The 15,328-nt window shown below is 37.0% G+C and overlaps 1 protein-coding gene across 1 annotated transcript in view; it reads left to right on the top strand.

Annotated features, from left to right (window-relative positions):
- Positions 1 to 15,328, top strand: part of NRG2 (neuregulin 2) — a 168,710-nt gene that overhangs the window by 148,654 nt on the left and 4,728 nt on the right. Inside the window, exons 7-10 of the mRNA XM_029283378.1 lie at positions 2,405 to 2,507; positions 6,150 to 6,268; positions 10,031 to 10,166; positions 12,541 to 12,756. Coding sequence (XP_029139211.1) covers positions 2,405 to 2,507; positions 6,150 to 6,268; positions 10,031 to 10,166; positions 12,541 to 12,756 — 574 coding nt within the window. The remainder of the gene's footprint in view (positions 1 to 2,404; positions 2,508 to 6,149; positions 6,269 to 10,030; positions 10,167 to 12,540; positions 12,757 to 15,328) is intronic.

Genomic DNA, 15,328 nt, shown 5'->3' with positions numbered 1-15,328 from the left:
AAAAATCCTTTCTAAATGGATAAGTGCTGAGGAGCACTTCACACTGTACGTTTTAAATCAGGTCCCACTTGTTTATGTTGAATTGTGGAACTGTACTGTTTAAAACAGGTAAACAAATAAAAGCTGTAGGAGAATAAAAGCATATTTCCTTAGCACCAAGCAAGCCTATGAAATCACAAATCTGTATCCAGGAAACTAGCATAACAGTTCTTTCTGTTTATATCTGTAGTGATGGGGACATCAGGGGCTATCCAGTGGGAACATTATTGCACAAATCTGGTTCACATCGTCACAGGTAACCTGGTCCCATAGTCTCAGAGCAGGAATAAGGTAGATGTTTCAACACAAGCTAAATATATTTCAATGGTCGCTCTCATTTAGAAGGTTGATTTTATTTATTTGCTTCTTTATTTACTTTTAAAACTAATTTTTCTTTCTGGCCTTGTAGAGCAGTTAGATATAAAGAGGGGTTGCTTTAATGAATCACAAAGAATTGCTAATTCTTGCAGTTGTATATTATCTGAAATACTTCTTCCAAATCATTTTCAAAACATACATAGTCTGAATAGCCAGTGCTACCCATTACCTAGGAACAGTAAAGGAATTAATTGTCACTGAGTGTCAAGCCCTTTGAGGCTGGCAAACTCAGGAAACAAGAACCATTTGGACTCTGAAATGAACTTTATTGTTAATAGACTAATGTAACAGAATCTTGAAAGCCTGCCAAAGCTATTAACCAGAACTTATACCTAACATAACTAAGGTGGTATTACTTTTATGCTCTTTCTTATGCTTCTCCCCTTTCCTGGACTAAGGAACTTTTTTTCTACCCATGTCCCCCCCCCCAAAAGACCCAGTCTTATAAAAAAAATGTGCCTCCGAAAGAGGCAGTAGGTCTTATTTTGGGGGTATGTCTTTATTTTTTCCCCGACGCCTGCCTCGCCTCGCAGCAGTGGCACCAACAGCCCCATCCAGCAGGAGGCCATATGGTCTGCTGCGCTGTGGTGCTGACACGAGGCGAGCAGGTGGGGGAGGGGGTGGAGCTACCCCAAGCGCCCCATAGACATCCAAACACTTTTCGCCCAGAGGGAGACTGGAAGCTTCGTCTGCTTGCAAATGGGGTGCTTGGAAATAGTGATTCGCTCTTTCTCCAAGCATCCCACTTGCAAGCAGACAAAGCTTCCAGTATCTGTCATTTCTCCATCTGGGTAAAAAGTGTTTGGGTGCCTATGGGGCACTTGGAAATTTACCTGCACCAAGGGGCCAGCGGGCTGCGGCTGCTGCCAGCCACTGTCAGCCACCACATGCTCACCACCACTTGTGCTGGCCACACCCACCCTCGGGCCTATTTTTGGGGGTAGGGCTTATATTAGGCCCACCCCAAAAAATCAGGCTAGGGCTTATTTTCGGGGTAGGTCTTATTTTCAGGGAAACACGGTAACAGTTCTCCCTCTATATTCCTAGGGTTTGCTAGACATTCCAACACAATGAGTTTGGTATTCTAGAAAATTGACAGGAACTTTATAAACAACCAGAAAATATAAAGAATTCTTTCTCACTAATGTCTTTAATTAGCTTAACTTGTTTCCTTCCTCACCTCAACCACTAGGAGAGTCGCTAATATATTTTTCTCCCTTGTCTTCAGGGCAACAATAGAGATGCATGTTTTAATAGCCTATATTCTGCATGCCCTTCTACTATGTTGGGATTACATTGGCCGCCACATGAATTGTCATGTGTTCATTGGCTGCCACATGAATTCTCATATCTCTCCTTTGATTAGAATAGCAAAGAAAGATATTAAAATAGGCAGTGATGTACAGTCTTTTCCCTTGTAATCTGAGCATGCATTCTGTACTTCTGCTTCTGAAACTTCTCAGCATTGCCAGAAAGTGGCATTAAAAGTAGGGGACATTAAATTGGGCTCAAAGAGGGCAGAAAAAAGGAAAACCATCTTGGTTGTTCTATCAACCAAAGTTGGAGCACAACAAATATATTCATTGTGGCTCAATATACAGTATTTTTTTCTATAATATCTCAGCCAAATACATAGGAAACAGCAATTGAATACTTCAAAGAAGTTCTAGAAAATATTCCCAATATAGTATGAGGTTAAAACACACACACACACACACATACACACACAGGAGGGGGCTCAGAAAAAAAGAAGGCACAGCAGAGTCTTCTTGTTTTGATTTTACAGGGACTAGAAGGGAAAGGAAAGATCTGGATAGAAGTCAAGAAGAGCATCAATATTAAAACAGATAAAAATCTCTAAATTCTATCTCAGGAAAATAAGTAGATAGTTTCCAATTTCCACTGTGGAAAGTTGTAGTTGTATCTTCAGAATGCAATTATAATTTGAGAAAAATGTTAATTATCAATTACTTTTATGTCCTTGCAGAAGCTGAGGAACTGTATCAGAAGAGAGTTTTAACCATTACTGGGATTTGTGTTGCGTTGCTTGTTGTGGGAATAGTATGTGTAGTAGCTTACTGTAAAACCAAGTGAGTGATTTTACTTATTAATATTAAAATCAATTTTAATGCAATGAATACAATAAAAGAAAAGAAAAAGAAGGGAAAGAACTAAAAATGAAAAAGAAAGGAGTTTAAACATTTTAGAAATACATAGGCATGGTTTATAAACAATCGTAAAAACATGCAGTTTATGATTAAAGTATTAAAATGAATTAAAAGTTACTTTAATTGCTAAGTGCTTTAAGAATTAAAGAAAATTAAAATCTTGCAACAGAAAATTTGTCAGCTAACAAAAATAAATTCATATTTCATATTCATATTTCATGTGGAACTGATGTATATATTTTGGAAATACAGACAACAAATAAGTGGAAAAAGTATTTGGTAAATATAGTTAGATTATTAAGTAAAACCACAAGAAATGTAACAATTGGTTAATAGTCATTCTAATGCAATTTATAAAAGTTTCAATAAAATAATACAAATACAAAAAATACAAATAAGAGAAGTATAATATTATGTATAGATTGTCTTTATTATCATTTCTTCATGACTTGCCAAACAGTGTTTGAAACAAATGTTATTCTGGTGAGAATTCTAAGTTCATAGCCTACATTTTTTAGGCTTTCAGAAGGAACAGTTTATTTATTTTATTAAACAAACTTATGCAGCTACCCATCTACATGAAGGGACTCTGGGAGGTAAACAGAATAAAAAGATATAGCAATAAACACAATGATAACCCTAATAAAACTCATATCCATCCATCAACCACTCCATCAATCTCCTGGTCCCTATGCCTGGAGAAGAAACCAGCTCTTCATCCCCTGTCCTGAGGCCAACAGGGCCAGGTTGGGACCATCCATATATCGTGGCAAAGGCTGTTCCATAAAGCAGGCACATGACAAAGAAAGCAGTTGTATCTGAATTGAATGTTACAAAATGTTGAAATTATGTCTACAACGTAAGATTCTTTTTTTGAAAGTTATTAAAGGCTGTAGTTTATGAGATTTGGTGAGCTTTAAAAATATGCCTTTTCTTTATACTATTGATTGAAAATTTGTATCATTTTTATAGTTGTAGTATTGATTATCCTAAAAATACCAAGATCTGAGAAAGATATAGTTCACATTTTAAATCAACTGTATGTGCTTTGAACCTCTGAAGAACAGTTATATATACTTCTTCAAAATGTGCACAGCTGGTCACAAATCAAAATGTGTACAAAACTTTATGTTAAGGAAACACACATCAAAATGTGTATATAAATATCAGGTAAACAAAGAATCAGGATTATTTGTAAAGTTGCAGCATAGAAGATTTATTCAAACTTATACCCAAGAATCTAGTCAACTAGTGGTCAGCACTAAATTGGTGCTAGATAAGGGTCAGTGGAATTCAAGAGGGGCTGGACTTGGATCTCTAGTGGCAACACAAGGACTCTGATGGTTTCTTTTTCACCTCGGAAGTAGTGATATGACTGTCACGGAGCCTATATCAGAAAGAGGAGCTTTGTATTCTTACATAATCCTCTATCAAATATGTGATCAGTTTGACTCTTGGAAGTTAACAATTGCAAAATACAGTGCATCCATCATAATAATCTAAATTAAAACCTACAATACATGAAAATTAGGCTAAAACAAATTAAGGGGGCAATTTGAATATTAATCCCATACTCACTGTTTTATGCAGTTAAGATCATCACCCTCCAAAAGTCATCTAGAAGAGCTCCATTTTTAACAACTTCCAAAAGGATAAGAATAAAGGAGCAAATCCAGTCTCTGAAGAGAGACTGCCCCACAAAGCAAATATTCCCACTGAGAAACAGCCTTTAGAGGGTCAAACAATCTTGGGAAAAAATACACTCTGCTGATATTCCAGATTTCACAAATATGTAAGAAAGACAGGCAGAGAGGATGAGAAAGATAGTTTAGGACACATTTTAAATGATCAGAAGTACTGGCTATTAATATTCCCTTCTAAGGAAATTAAAGAATAGTTTCTACCCATAAGGTATTAATATTCAATGGAAGTATAGGAGAATTAAGTACTTATTATCCAGTTTTAATGTTTCTGTGGAAGTTAAGAAATGAATTAATCAGTCTTACAGAAAAGGATATTATATTTTGTCATTGAATCAATGATCTTAGGAATGGTTGCAATGATAACAATTTGCTTCCAAATTATTTTAACTTTTTAACAATGAGTTCCTCTGTTATCAATAAAGGGTAACAGGCAATTGCAAGATTTATTTGACAAAATAACCCAAGTTATAAATTCATTCACATTTGTAAAACTAATTACAGTTCAATGTTATGCCCTTAATATAAAAATGTTAAATGTAGCAAAATAATCTTATTTTCAGGACTGAAAAAAAATCTAAATTTACTTTGCTCCATCCATTAATTTATGTACTTAAAGAAATTCTGTTGTTTCACAAAGGTTTTTTAAAAATATTCTATACAATTCAAAAGGTTTTAAGTGCCGGTTATTTCCTAATGACTTAATTTAATACATGAAATGTGCAATTTAATCCTATGTAACCTGACTGATCATCATTCCTGTACTAAATATGATTTCATATAGAGAACTAACCATACACATGGATAGGAAATATCTTTTGTTTCAGTATTTTCATAACTATAACATAATTGTGATATAACTTTTAGCTAAATAGAAACAGTTGTGAAACATGACTAAATTTGAAATGCAAATTTCAGCTCCTCTAACTAGATATATCAGTAAACTATGGTTATAAAATGACTCCAATAGAAAACAAATGAAAACATGGTGTTCATAAAGAAAAACAGAGACAAGATTTGAATATTCTTATAAACAAACAAAATAGCATTTCAGTGTACCAGCTAATAAATTAAAAGCAAGCTAAAATACAGTTTCAAAAGTATATTTGATGCAATGTTAGCTAATATATAAATATTATAATAAAATATAAATTTAATACTGGAAATGTTAAGAATCTAAACAGATTTTTTTGTAATTTTAATCATGTGTACATACAAAATTATTTTGGAATTTTGTATTATGTAATATTTTTAAAAATCAGGCTATGAACTACTAGAAGATTACTGTGCCTCTTTGTGAAAATTGTAAATTGTAATTTTAAGTTTTTTCTAACAACTGCTAAAATAATATTGAACAATATTGCAAAAATATAGAGGCACTAAGTTTATGGACTATTAACAATAAAAAAGTATTGTACTGTAAATTAATTTCTTTAGAGATTAGTGGAATTCTGATACAACTAAATTTATCAATATGGCTAGAAAATAATTATATATTTCAGAATAAGATCCAACCTTATATATTTTTATATATTTTATTTATTATTGTTATGTTGTTTTTCTTTATACTTTCTGTATCTTTTTTCTTCATATAGTTACTGCTTAAACATATTAAAGTTAGCATTAAACAGAAAACTAGGAATGATATATGAATTGCAAAATGAAGTCCTTCTCTATATGAAAACTAAAACTCCAAATTTAGGAAATCAAGACTAAAAGCAGAAAAGCATCAAAACTAGGCAATTTTCCAGCCAAACCATTCAGTCTAGGGCCCCCAACTTAACAGGATTATATAGTCCATCAGAGTAAAACTGGCCCACTGTTCCAATATGAATTAATACCTTTCAATGTACTTATTCTTCAGAAAACAGAGAAATCAGATGCACAATCATTTGCGGCAAAACATGTGTCCAGCCCATCAGAACAGGAATCTAGCGAATGGCCCTAGCCATCCTCGGCTGGACCCTGAGGAAATTCAGATGGCTGATGTGAGTAACATTTCTTAATTCACTGTGTAAAGCCTCCTGAGAAAGCATAGTAGGCAGAACTAGGAATGGTCTTTTAGATCTATCCTTCCATCCTCTGTTTACAACTCTCCCCTTCCCTTCCCCTTCCCCTTCCCCTTCTTCATTCCCCCAACCTCTCTTTCCTTCCTTACCTTTACCAAAGACAACTCAAGCTAGCTTCTACTACTCAGTACCATTATGATCAGAAGTGTGTGTGTGTGGGGGGGCAAATACATTTGCAGGAGGATTTTTTTTAACATTACTGCAGAGGCATCACAACATACCACATAGAGACCTGTAAAATCATTTCTTTAAGTGCTGCTTTATTTCTCAAAGCTGTGAAGCAATCTCACAATGTGAAGGCTTTGGGTGGCTGCTTTAATGCCTTCCTTAGCTCTTCTAAGACAGTGGTTCTCAACCTTCCTAATGCCGCGACCCTTTAATACAGTTCCTCATGTTGTGGTGACCCCCAACCCTAAGGGCTCTCCAAGTGCGCACCGACGACGCCCACTCACTCGCTGCACCCGGGGCTCAGCGCGCCTCACTGGTCCTCACCTCACTTCCGAAGGTCGCTGGCCTGCCCGGCTCCAGCTGGCCAGGGAGGGGGGGCAGGAAGGCTGGTCTGCCGGCTACGCCCAGCCTGGTTGGAGAAGCGCCCAGGCGGTGAGAGGGGGAGGGAGAGAGAGAGAGAGAGAGAGAGCCAAGAGGGCGACAGCGCCGGCAGAGCTTAGTTCAGCCTCCTCCGCGGAAAGGGCCGCGAAGCAGCGCGGCCTCCCTTAGGAGATGCTCGACGGAAACGAATCCAGCGCTGCAACGGTCCCCAGCTCGAAGCCGTGCGGAGACGGATAGAGGAGCGGTGTTTTGGTTCCTAAGACCACCGGAAATATGTGTTTTCCGATGGTCTTAGGTGACCCCTGTGAAAGGGTCGTTCGACCCCCAAAGGGGTCGTGACCCACAGGTTGAGAACCACTGTTCTAAGAACAGTCTGCAAATATCCTGGTAGGACATGCCCCCAAAATGTAAGGTTGACAACTGAGATTTTAAGTAGCTACCATTTGGAAGGGGGGGACTTTGAAGATACAACTGATTCTTCTCTTATAAGGAAAGCATCTCATCATATGATTTATACAAGCTACTACATAGCTGTATCTCTTCAAAGTGTCAGAATAGCAGGCCTCTCTGGAATTACCAGTATTCTGTGATGCCTTTCTCTCTTTCACAAACCTCCATGAAAATGGCTTCCTACTTGACCTTTTACCACATTTGTTTTTGTATGATCTTCTGTTTCTTGCATACTTCTTTGGAAGGAATGGAACTGAATTTTGCCTGAACTAGAATATAGGATAAACCCCCTGGTTATAAGAATTGTTCCAGAATTGGCTTTTGATGGATTCATTTAGCATATTAACATTTCCTCGGTGTATAGTAATTATATATAGTATAATTGGCTCAGCAATGAAGCAAAATTAGAGGTTCTAGGACACACAAGACAAGGCATAGGACTTTCAGGAAAGTCAGACCATCTGGCCTGAGATTTACTCCATGGAAGACATTGAAGCATAATCTTAAAAGCTCAGCCACATTTTGATTTCTGTTGAATATTGGTATTTCTCATTTAACAATAGTAATTGGGACTGCAATTTCTGTCGCTCAGCCAATGCTGATCACACGATCACACTACTTATCAACAGAAATTCCAGCACCCCTGGAATTTAAGTGAATCTCAAGATGTTAAGTGTGACATCAGTCTCCTGTTCTCATTTCCCATTGACGTTGCTTGTAGGAAATGGGCAAAGAAGGTTGTAAATGGGACTGAGGGATGCTGCAACATCGTAATTGCAATGACCATCCAGCCTTTTTCAAGACTTCCAACAAAGAAATTAGCATTTTGTGTGACAACCAGTTCAACTGACTGACAGCTGATACACTCAGGCAGTTTTACCTGGTGTCTGGTCTGAATCTATTTTCTTGTAGTTTTATCCCATGATTATTTCTAACATATCCAAAGAACTGTCTTCTCTTGTTTTTGGCATATCTTGCAAGCCTCAGGCTACTGTGATTTTTAGTGTTTCTGACAAAATACCTACACTTTCTAGAAGCCACAATATTCCTTACTCTTGTATACCTCCTTTAATTTCCCATGCATGCCCCACTTGTTTTTTCAGCATTTGAAGAGCTCTGTGTTTATCCATAGTAGCCTGTTTAGATTTTTCCTGCTTCTGAGAATGATTTGCCATTGTGTTTTCAGTATTTTATAATGTAGGATTTCCCATCTTTCCTAGAGTCAGGACTTTAAGCTATTGGATCCAATCTATTTTTTCCTTGTGTGACACTCTGCTAGAAAAAAGTTCCCTGAAGATGGGCTCCAGCATGGGTTCCAAAGCTCAGAAGATTAGACCTCTGGTCCCGGTGACCAGCCCAGATTGGATCCTGCAAGAGGACATTTAGAAGCCCTGCCAAATATACTTTTCTGTTTTAAATTGAACATGTCTTTACAAATCTTTGGATAAATAGAATCATAGAATTGTAATGCTGGAAGGGAGGAAGGGACCTTGGAGGTCTTTTAGTCCAACCTCTTGCTCAGCATAGGATACCATCCCAGACAAATGGTTGTCCAATCTTTTCTTGAAAACCTCTAGCAATGGAGAACCCACAACTCTGGGAGGTAAGCTGTTCCTTTGGTTAATTGATCTCATTGTCAGGAAGTTTTTCCTTAGTTCTAGATTGGATCTCTCTTTAACAAGCTTTCACCCATTGCTTCTTGTCCTGCCCTCAGGGGCTTTGGAGAATAAGTCAACCCTCTCTTCTCTGGGGCAGCACTTCAAGTACTGGAAGACATCCATCATGTCATCCCAAATCCTTCTCTTCGATAGATTAGACATACCTAGATCTCTTAACCATTCATCATACAGTTTAGACTATTTTCTAAAGTGTTAGCTATCCCCCCCCCATTAGTGTCTTTTGCAAATTTGATGAATTCCCCTTCTAGCCCTCTCATCTAGATCTTTTAGGAAGAAATTGAAGCACACTGGGCCCAAGACAGAATCTTGAGACACCCTACTGCATGATTCCTTCCATGTAGATGTTCTGTAGTTCCACATACCGGGTGCGGCTGGTCAGCCACAAAGAATAAATTATATCAGTGGTAGCAGATTTCAATTTTATTCCATACGTTTTGAATTTCAATTTTGGTAGAGGAATTTAACTGTCTTGTTTTAAATTATAAGCTGTTTAAGATCTTTACTTTTCTTGAAAAGTCCGAATAGAAATTAGTCAAGAAATTAAATACATTTATCAATATTACCTTCAAATGCCACATCTGCATTGGAATGCACTTTCTGGTGCTGTTTAGTTGGTCAAATTGCTTCCTAAGATCTTGGCAGGCTTTACCGAGTTTTTGGGATGGCTTTACCCTAACTGCACATACACAGAATTATCTGCAAGTTGCCTATATTGGTCACAAATGTTTAAGTGCTTATTTGAATTTTTGAGCTTTCTTATTATTTTATCCTACTGCAATTCAAATGAAGTGTCCATTGTTATAAGGCCATTAGGAAAAAACATTGAAATACCCTTAGCGATGAAGCCCCAAAAGTGAAAAAAGGAATCTTAGATATATATAAAGTTAACCTTATTCTTATTCTCCAAAAATTGAAATATAAGCTAATACAATTTATAAAAATCCTACAAATACAGTAATGTTGTCACTCCCAAATTAATATCTATGAACTTGTGTCTTTTTCCCAGTATATATCTAAAAATGTTCCTGCTACTGAGCATGTCATAAGAAGAGAAATAGAGACCACCTTTTCAGGGAGCCGTTCCTGTTCACCATCACATCCCTCTTCCACAGGAACCCCAACTTCAAGCCAAAGGTATGGGCAGAAAATTTCACGGCTCAGATTTCTTCTTAACCACTTTGGGATATACAATGGTCGGAGAATCATTTAAATAGCGATGCACATTAAGTCATTGTTTTTAACTTATTTTAATTTTATATACATCCAGCCTTTCCATTTGCAGAATATACGAGGTAGAACTAAAAGTAAACATAAAAATAAGACAAGACTAAAAGATACAAGCATCAAGGCACTGCAGTGGTTTAACTTTAGCAGTAAAGAGATCTGGGGAACTTTTGATAGAAGGAAAAGCAGAAAAGTATAACTCTTTGCTACCATCTAGTATTTGTCCAGTATTTTGCAGCCCAATTATGATAAGCTTAAGAAATCAGGCCTTCTTTTTCTTTTCCACTACTCAACCTCAATTGCATCAGCTTCAGCTGGTATTGGTACTGGTGAGCTCCATTCATTCCTATGTCCATGAAATCATTAAGTCTACAGTAAGGTCTTAATAAAAAAAATTAGGAAGCTCTAAAATGAGCTGGCTGTACCACTGGCCTTCATTATATGAATCTTTATGTATTGCTGTTTGATGTCCTACACAATGTTTGTGAAAAAAGTGGAAAATTCATTAGGTACTGATTTAAATAAAGCCTTTACATAAAAGCTTCCAAACAGATGAACCTAAGTGATACTTATAAACAGTGGAATACTGACAAAAAAGAACAAACAAACAAACCATAATTTTATCATAATTATGATAAAAATGCATAAATTGTCAAAGGAAAAAAGACATAGAAAGTGCTTTTTAGAAAAGTGAAAAAATACAACAAAGGGAAAAAGTAAAATATATCATTTTAACGGTAAAATAGTTACAATTCTACAATACTTATTTAGTACAATTACCATTCAGGTATGCATATATTTCTAGTACATGTATATAACTATCATGTTTCTAATATATTGTATTTTTATAAACGAGTTCCATATTTCATTATAGTTCATTATAGCTACAAATAAAGTAATAAAGGTGGGTTAACAATGTAATCAATAATTATATTTGTCCATACAGAGTCTACATCTACAGGCAGTTTGCTAATAGGTGGCAAGTGCTATCAGGTCTTCAATCCATTGAATGAAAGGGGCTCTAGATTTAGCTTTCCAATGCTACAGTATCAGTCTTTTAGCCATAGTAAGGGCACGGAGAATCCATTTTTATCTTGTCCAGTTGTCAGATTCCAAGTACTAGGTATGTAGTTCAAGAGAAGAATATCTGAAACTTTTAGCTTATCTTTGATTGTCATATAATGTGCACTTTCATCTTATTTTAGACATTTGTTATAACATAAGACTAAAAATATTATACAAATCGATATAGTACTAAAACTCTCATGCCTGTAATCTTTAACTGGGTGAAACAGTGCATCATTGAGCAAGAATTTTTGAACCAAGGTATCTCAAAAGGAGCAAAAGGCTCCCAGGGAATTAAAATTTGGCAAATTTTATAAAATATTTTATGATATAATAATTATCATAAAGCATTTTATGACCTACTGACACAAAACATTTCCTGTGGTCAATACCTGATGTTTGGTTGTGCTATACAGTTCAACATGTGCTATTTTAAAAGAAGATACCTCTTTGAATATCTCCCTGAATTTTTAAGAACTTTTCCCAGTGAAGGCAGGACATTAAAAGCTCTGTCATTGTTGAAGGCATTGAAAAAGCTGTTCAGGAAATATCTCTGAAACAATGACACAACAGGACACAGATTGCCCTGTTCCTTTATAATTTTATGCATTCATATTTCATAAGCCTTACAAATATGGCTTAGGACAGTGATGGCGAACCTTTTAGAGACCGAGTGCCCAAACTTCAACCCAAAACCTTATGTATCGCTGGGTGCCGGGTGGGCGTGGCCACAGTGGTCATGGCAGATGGGTGGGCATGGCCAACTCGATGTTGCTCCTGGGGAGGGACACTTGTGGAGGCCGGGCAGGGTTGGGGGAGATCCAGGGGGTGGGGCAGTGGGCAGGAGACTGGTCCTGCGGGGTGAGGCGAGGCAGGGTGGGGGTGCCATTGTCACAGGGCGAGGCAGGGGCCTGGCACCATCGGCCCCCGCACACAGAGGTCAGCAAGCGCATGGGTGCTAGGATGCATCCAGCCACATGGGACCTCAGCAAATTAGTGGACGGCTGGTTGAAGAGGACAGTTGCCATCTCTGGGGCCTGGTGTGGGTGCCCACAGAGAGGGCTCTGAGTGCCGCCTCTGGCACGCGTGCCATAGGTTCGCCACCACTGGCTTAGGAACTTTGCTGGGAAAGACAAGTCCATTTTAGCAAGTAGTTAGGTTTAGGAAAGATCTATTTCTACCCTTCTTTATCATTTGGCTTAACTTACAGACATGAAAGCCACACCTGGAGCTTGGACCGCACAGAAAGCATCACTTCTGATTGTCAGTCTGGGATGATGTTGTCTTCTGTGGGAACCAGCAAGTGCAACAGTCCTGCCTGTATGGAAGCTCATGCTCGGCGGGAAGCATCCTATTCCATTGAGGAACAGAGGAGGCCAATGATGCAATACAGAGATTCTGTGGATTCCCTTCGAGACTCACCACATAGTGAGAGGTCTCATTTTCTGTTGCTGTTATTATCATTTATACAAGGAAAGCTCAACTTAACAGTCCCCCATTTAGCAGAATTTGAGCGCAATAAGTTCAGATTTTCATCTCGATATCTCCCTCTGTATCCAAAGTAGTTTGAATGAGGCAGTGACATTTATGTGATTTTTACCTTGCTTTCAGAATACCTGCAATGGTTTCTGCCAATTGCATCAGTTTACATCATTTATGCACTTGCTTAATCCTATAAATGACATAAATTGATGTAAATGGTATAGTCTCATATTTAATGGGTTTACGAGAATAACAATATCTCCTCCCCCTAAAATGGCCTGTCAAAACACCGTTTCACTGCTTTTATACTGAAGTCACAAGTAATGGCCAGTTTCTAATACAGCATAACACAAAAAGGGGAGAGAAGGAAAAAAAGTTAGTTGAGAAGATGGATAAGCACAGGTTGTAAGTTTATATAATATAAGCAATAAATCAAACTATGATCCTCAGCTTTTTGAGGATCTGTTTCCAAATGATTATTAGAATTGCTCTGATTAAATTGCTTGGTTTTTGTTAACAGTTGTGGTTTTAATCTTCATGTGCCACATGAAGTCACTTTTGAGAGATGTGTGGCTTAATACATAAATAAAAATGCTAAATTATTATTTTCTGAAGGAAGACTTTATCTCAAAGGCTGTGTATAGCAGAATTCTAATAGCCTCATCCAGATTCTGGAAATTCTTGAGAACTACTTTTTAAAATAACTTTTAGGGTAGAAGAAATATAAAACCTATCCCCAGTGCCTTTGCTGCAACCACTTAATATGATCTATATTGATGTGCCTCAATATTAAATGGTTTGTACTGCTCTGAACCAAACCTGAGTCAGATCACTTGGGCCACTTTCCAAAAAGTATCGTTTCATTGGGTAACATAATTGAGAATAATGTTTTTCTTCATGGGGTTGGACTAGAAGACCTTCAAATGTATTATTCTGTTATTCCTTGCAGTACATACTTAAGCTTTTCTTTAAGTAAAATCCTAAACTTTTTTTTTTTTCAATACAACTTTTATCGGCAACAAGTGACTTAAGTTACAAGCCCATAACAAAAAAAATGCAAATGAAAAATGCAATGGAAGAAAGAAGTATCCTGTAGCAAACAACCAAGAAAATATAATTAATATACATTTTTAAAAGTAAGGGAACTAGAAGACATTCCTGCTTCTCTCAATGACAGATTGACATATAATCACTACTGTAAAAGTTCAGATAAATTAGCATTTTGGGAATCCTTAAAAACTTGGGTGTTCCCTCAGGCGCATGTTTTGCCAGTCACTGTAAGTTTGTCCTTTTAATGATTGGACTTGGGTTTGTTTTTGGCCATTTTATGTATTTATGTAAGTTTGTCTGGTTTTAACTCTGCATGCACTACCCAAAGTTACAGTTGTGAGATGGGAGGCTACATAAACTGATATCTTAAAGAATAAAAAATAATAAACTGATCTTTACCTTTGCAGAACTACTTAAATAGATGCTAAATCTTCCTGAAATATATAATCCAGTCATTATTTTCCTTTATTATAACCAAGTCCAGTCCTTTTTATTTTAGCTTAGCAAATTCTCTTTTCATTCACCTTAAAATATATTTATATGCAGTTTGTCTCAAAATTAAGTCTGATTATCAGATTTTCTTTACTGCAGATTAATTTTATTGGCCAATTCTTTTCTTGTACAGCTGCATTTCTAGTAAAACACATATTCTTGCAAAAATAGTCCAATATAGTGGGGCTCTAATGAGCATAGAGTTTGTTTTAGATATAATCAAACCCAAGGGTCTAGCAAGAAAAGAATTGGCCAACAAAATATTCTTCCTGCTGCCAGACACAGAACACCACTGAAATAGTTTCTGTCATGTTCTTTGTATTGGCGTTCCTGAAATGATTAGAAGTGAAAAGGAAAAAGAGATTATCTAATTAGAATCTCAATCTCCCCTTCCATCTCTCTTTCTTACCCCTTCCCTACCTGCCAGCAAGGTATAAGAGCATGGTAATACTTGTGGAAAAAAAATGATCAGGAAAAAACAACAACCCTGAAACTGTGTATCTGGTTTCTTTATCTTGAATTCAAATCACTTTGGGTTCTTTTTGTCATTGTTAAGTTTTATTAAAAAAACATGCAGTAATAATGTTAAAGACATTAGCAACAACAAAAATGTAAATTTCAAATTATTATTTTTAATATTAATAATAATAATAATAAAGTTGGAAGGGACCTTGGAGGTCATCGAGTCCAACCCCCTGCCCAGGCAGGAACCCTACACCATTTCAGACAAACGTCTGTCCAGTCTCTTCTTAAAAACTTCCAGTGTTGGAGCATTCACCACTTCTGGAGGCAGGTTGTTCCACTGGTTAATTGTTCTAACTGTCAGGAAGTTTCTCCTTAGTTCTAAGTTGCTTCTCTCCTTGATCAGTTTCCACCCGTTGCTTCTTGTCCTGCCTTCAGGCGCCTTGGAGAATAGCTTGACTCCCTCTTCTTTGTGGCAGCCCCTGAGATATTGGAACACTGCTATCATGTCCCCCCTCATC

The sequence above is a fragment of the Protobothrops mucrosquamatus genome, unplaced genomic scaffold, assembly GCF_001527695.2.
Source record: "Protobothrops mucrosquamatus isolate PMUCROS unplaced genomic scaffold, P.Mucros_1.0 scaffold71, whole genome shotgun sequence".
NCBI classification, from domain to species: domain Eukaryota; kingdom Metazoa; phylum Chordata; class Lepidosauria; order Squamata; family Viperidae; genus Protobothrops; species Protobothrops mucrosquamatus.
Note: the sequence above shows the minus strand (reverse complement) of the source record. Positions and strands in the feature narration are given on the sequence as shown.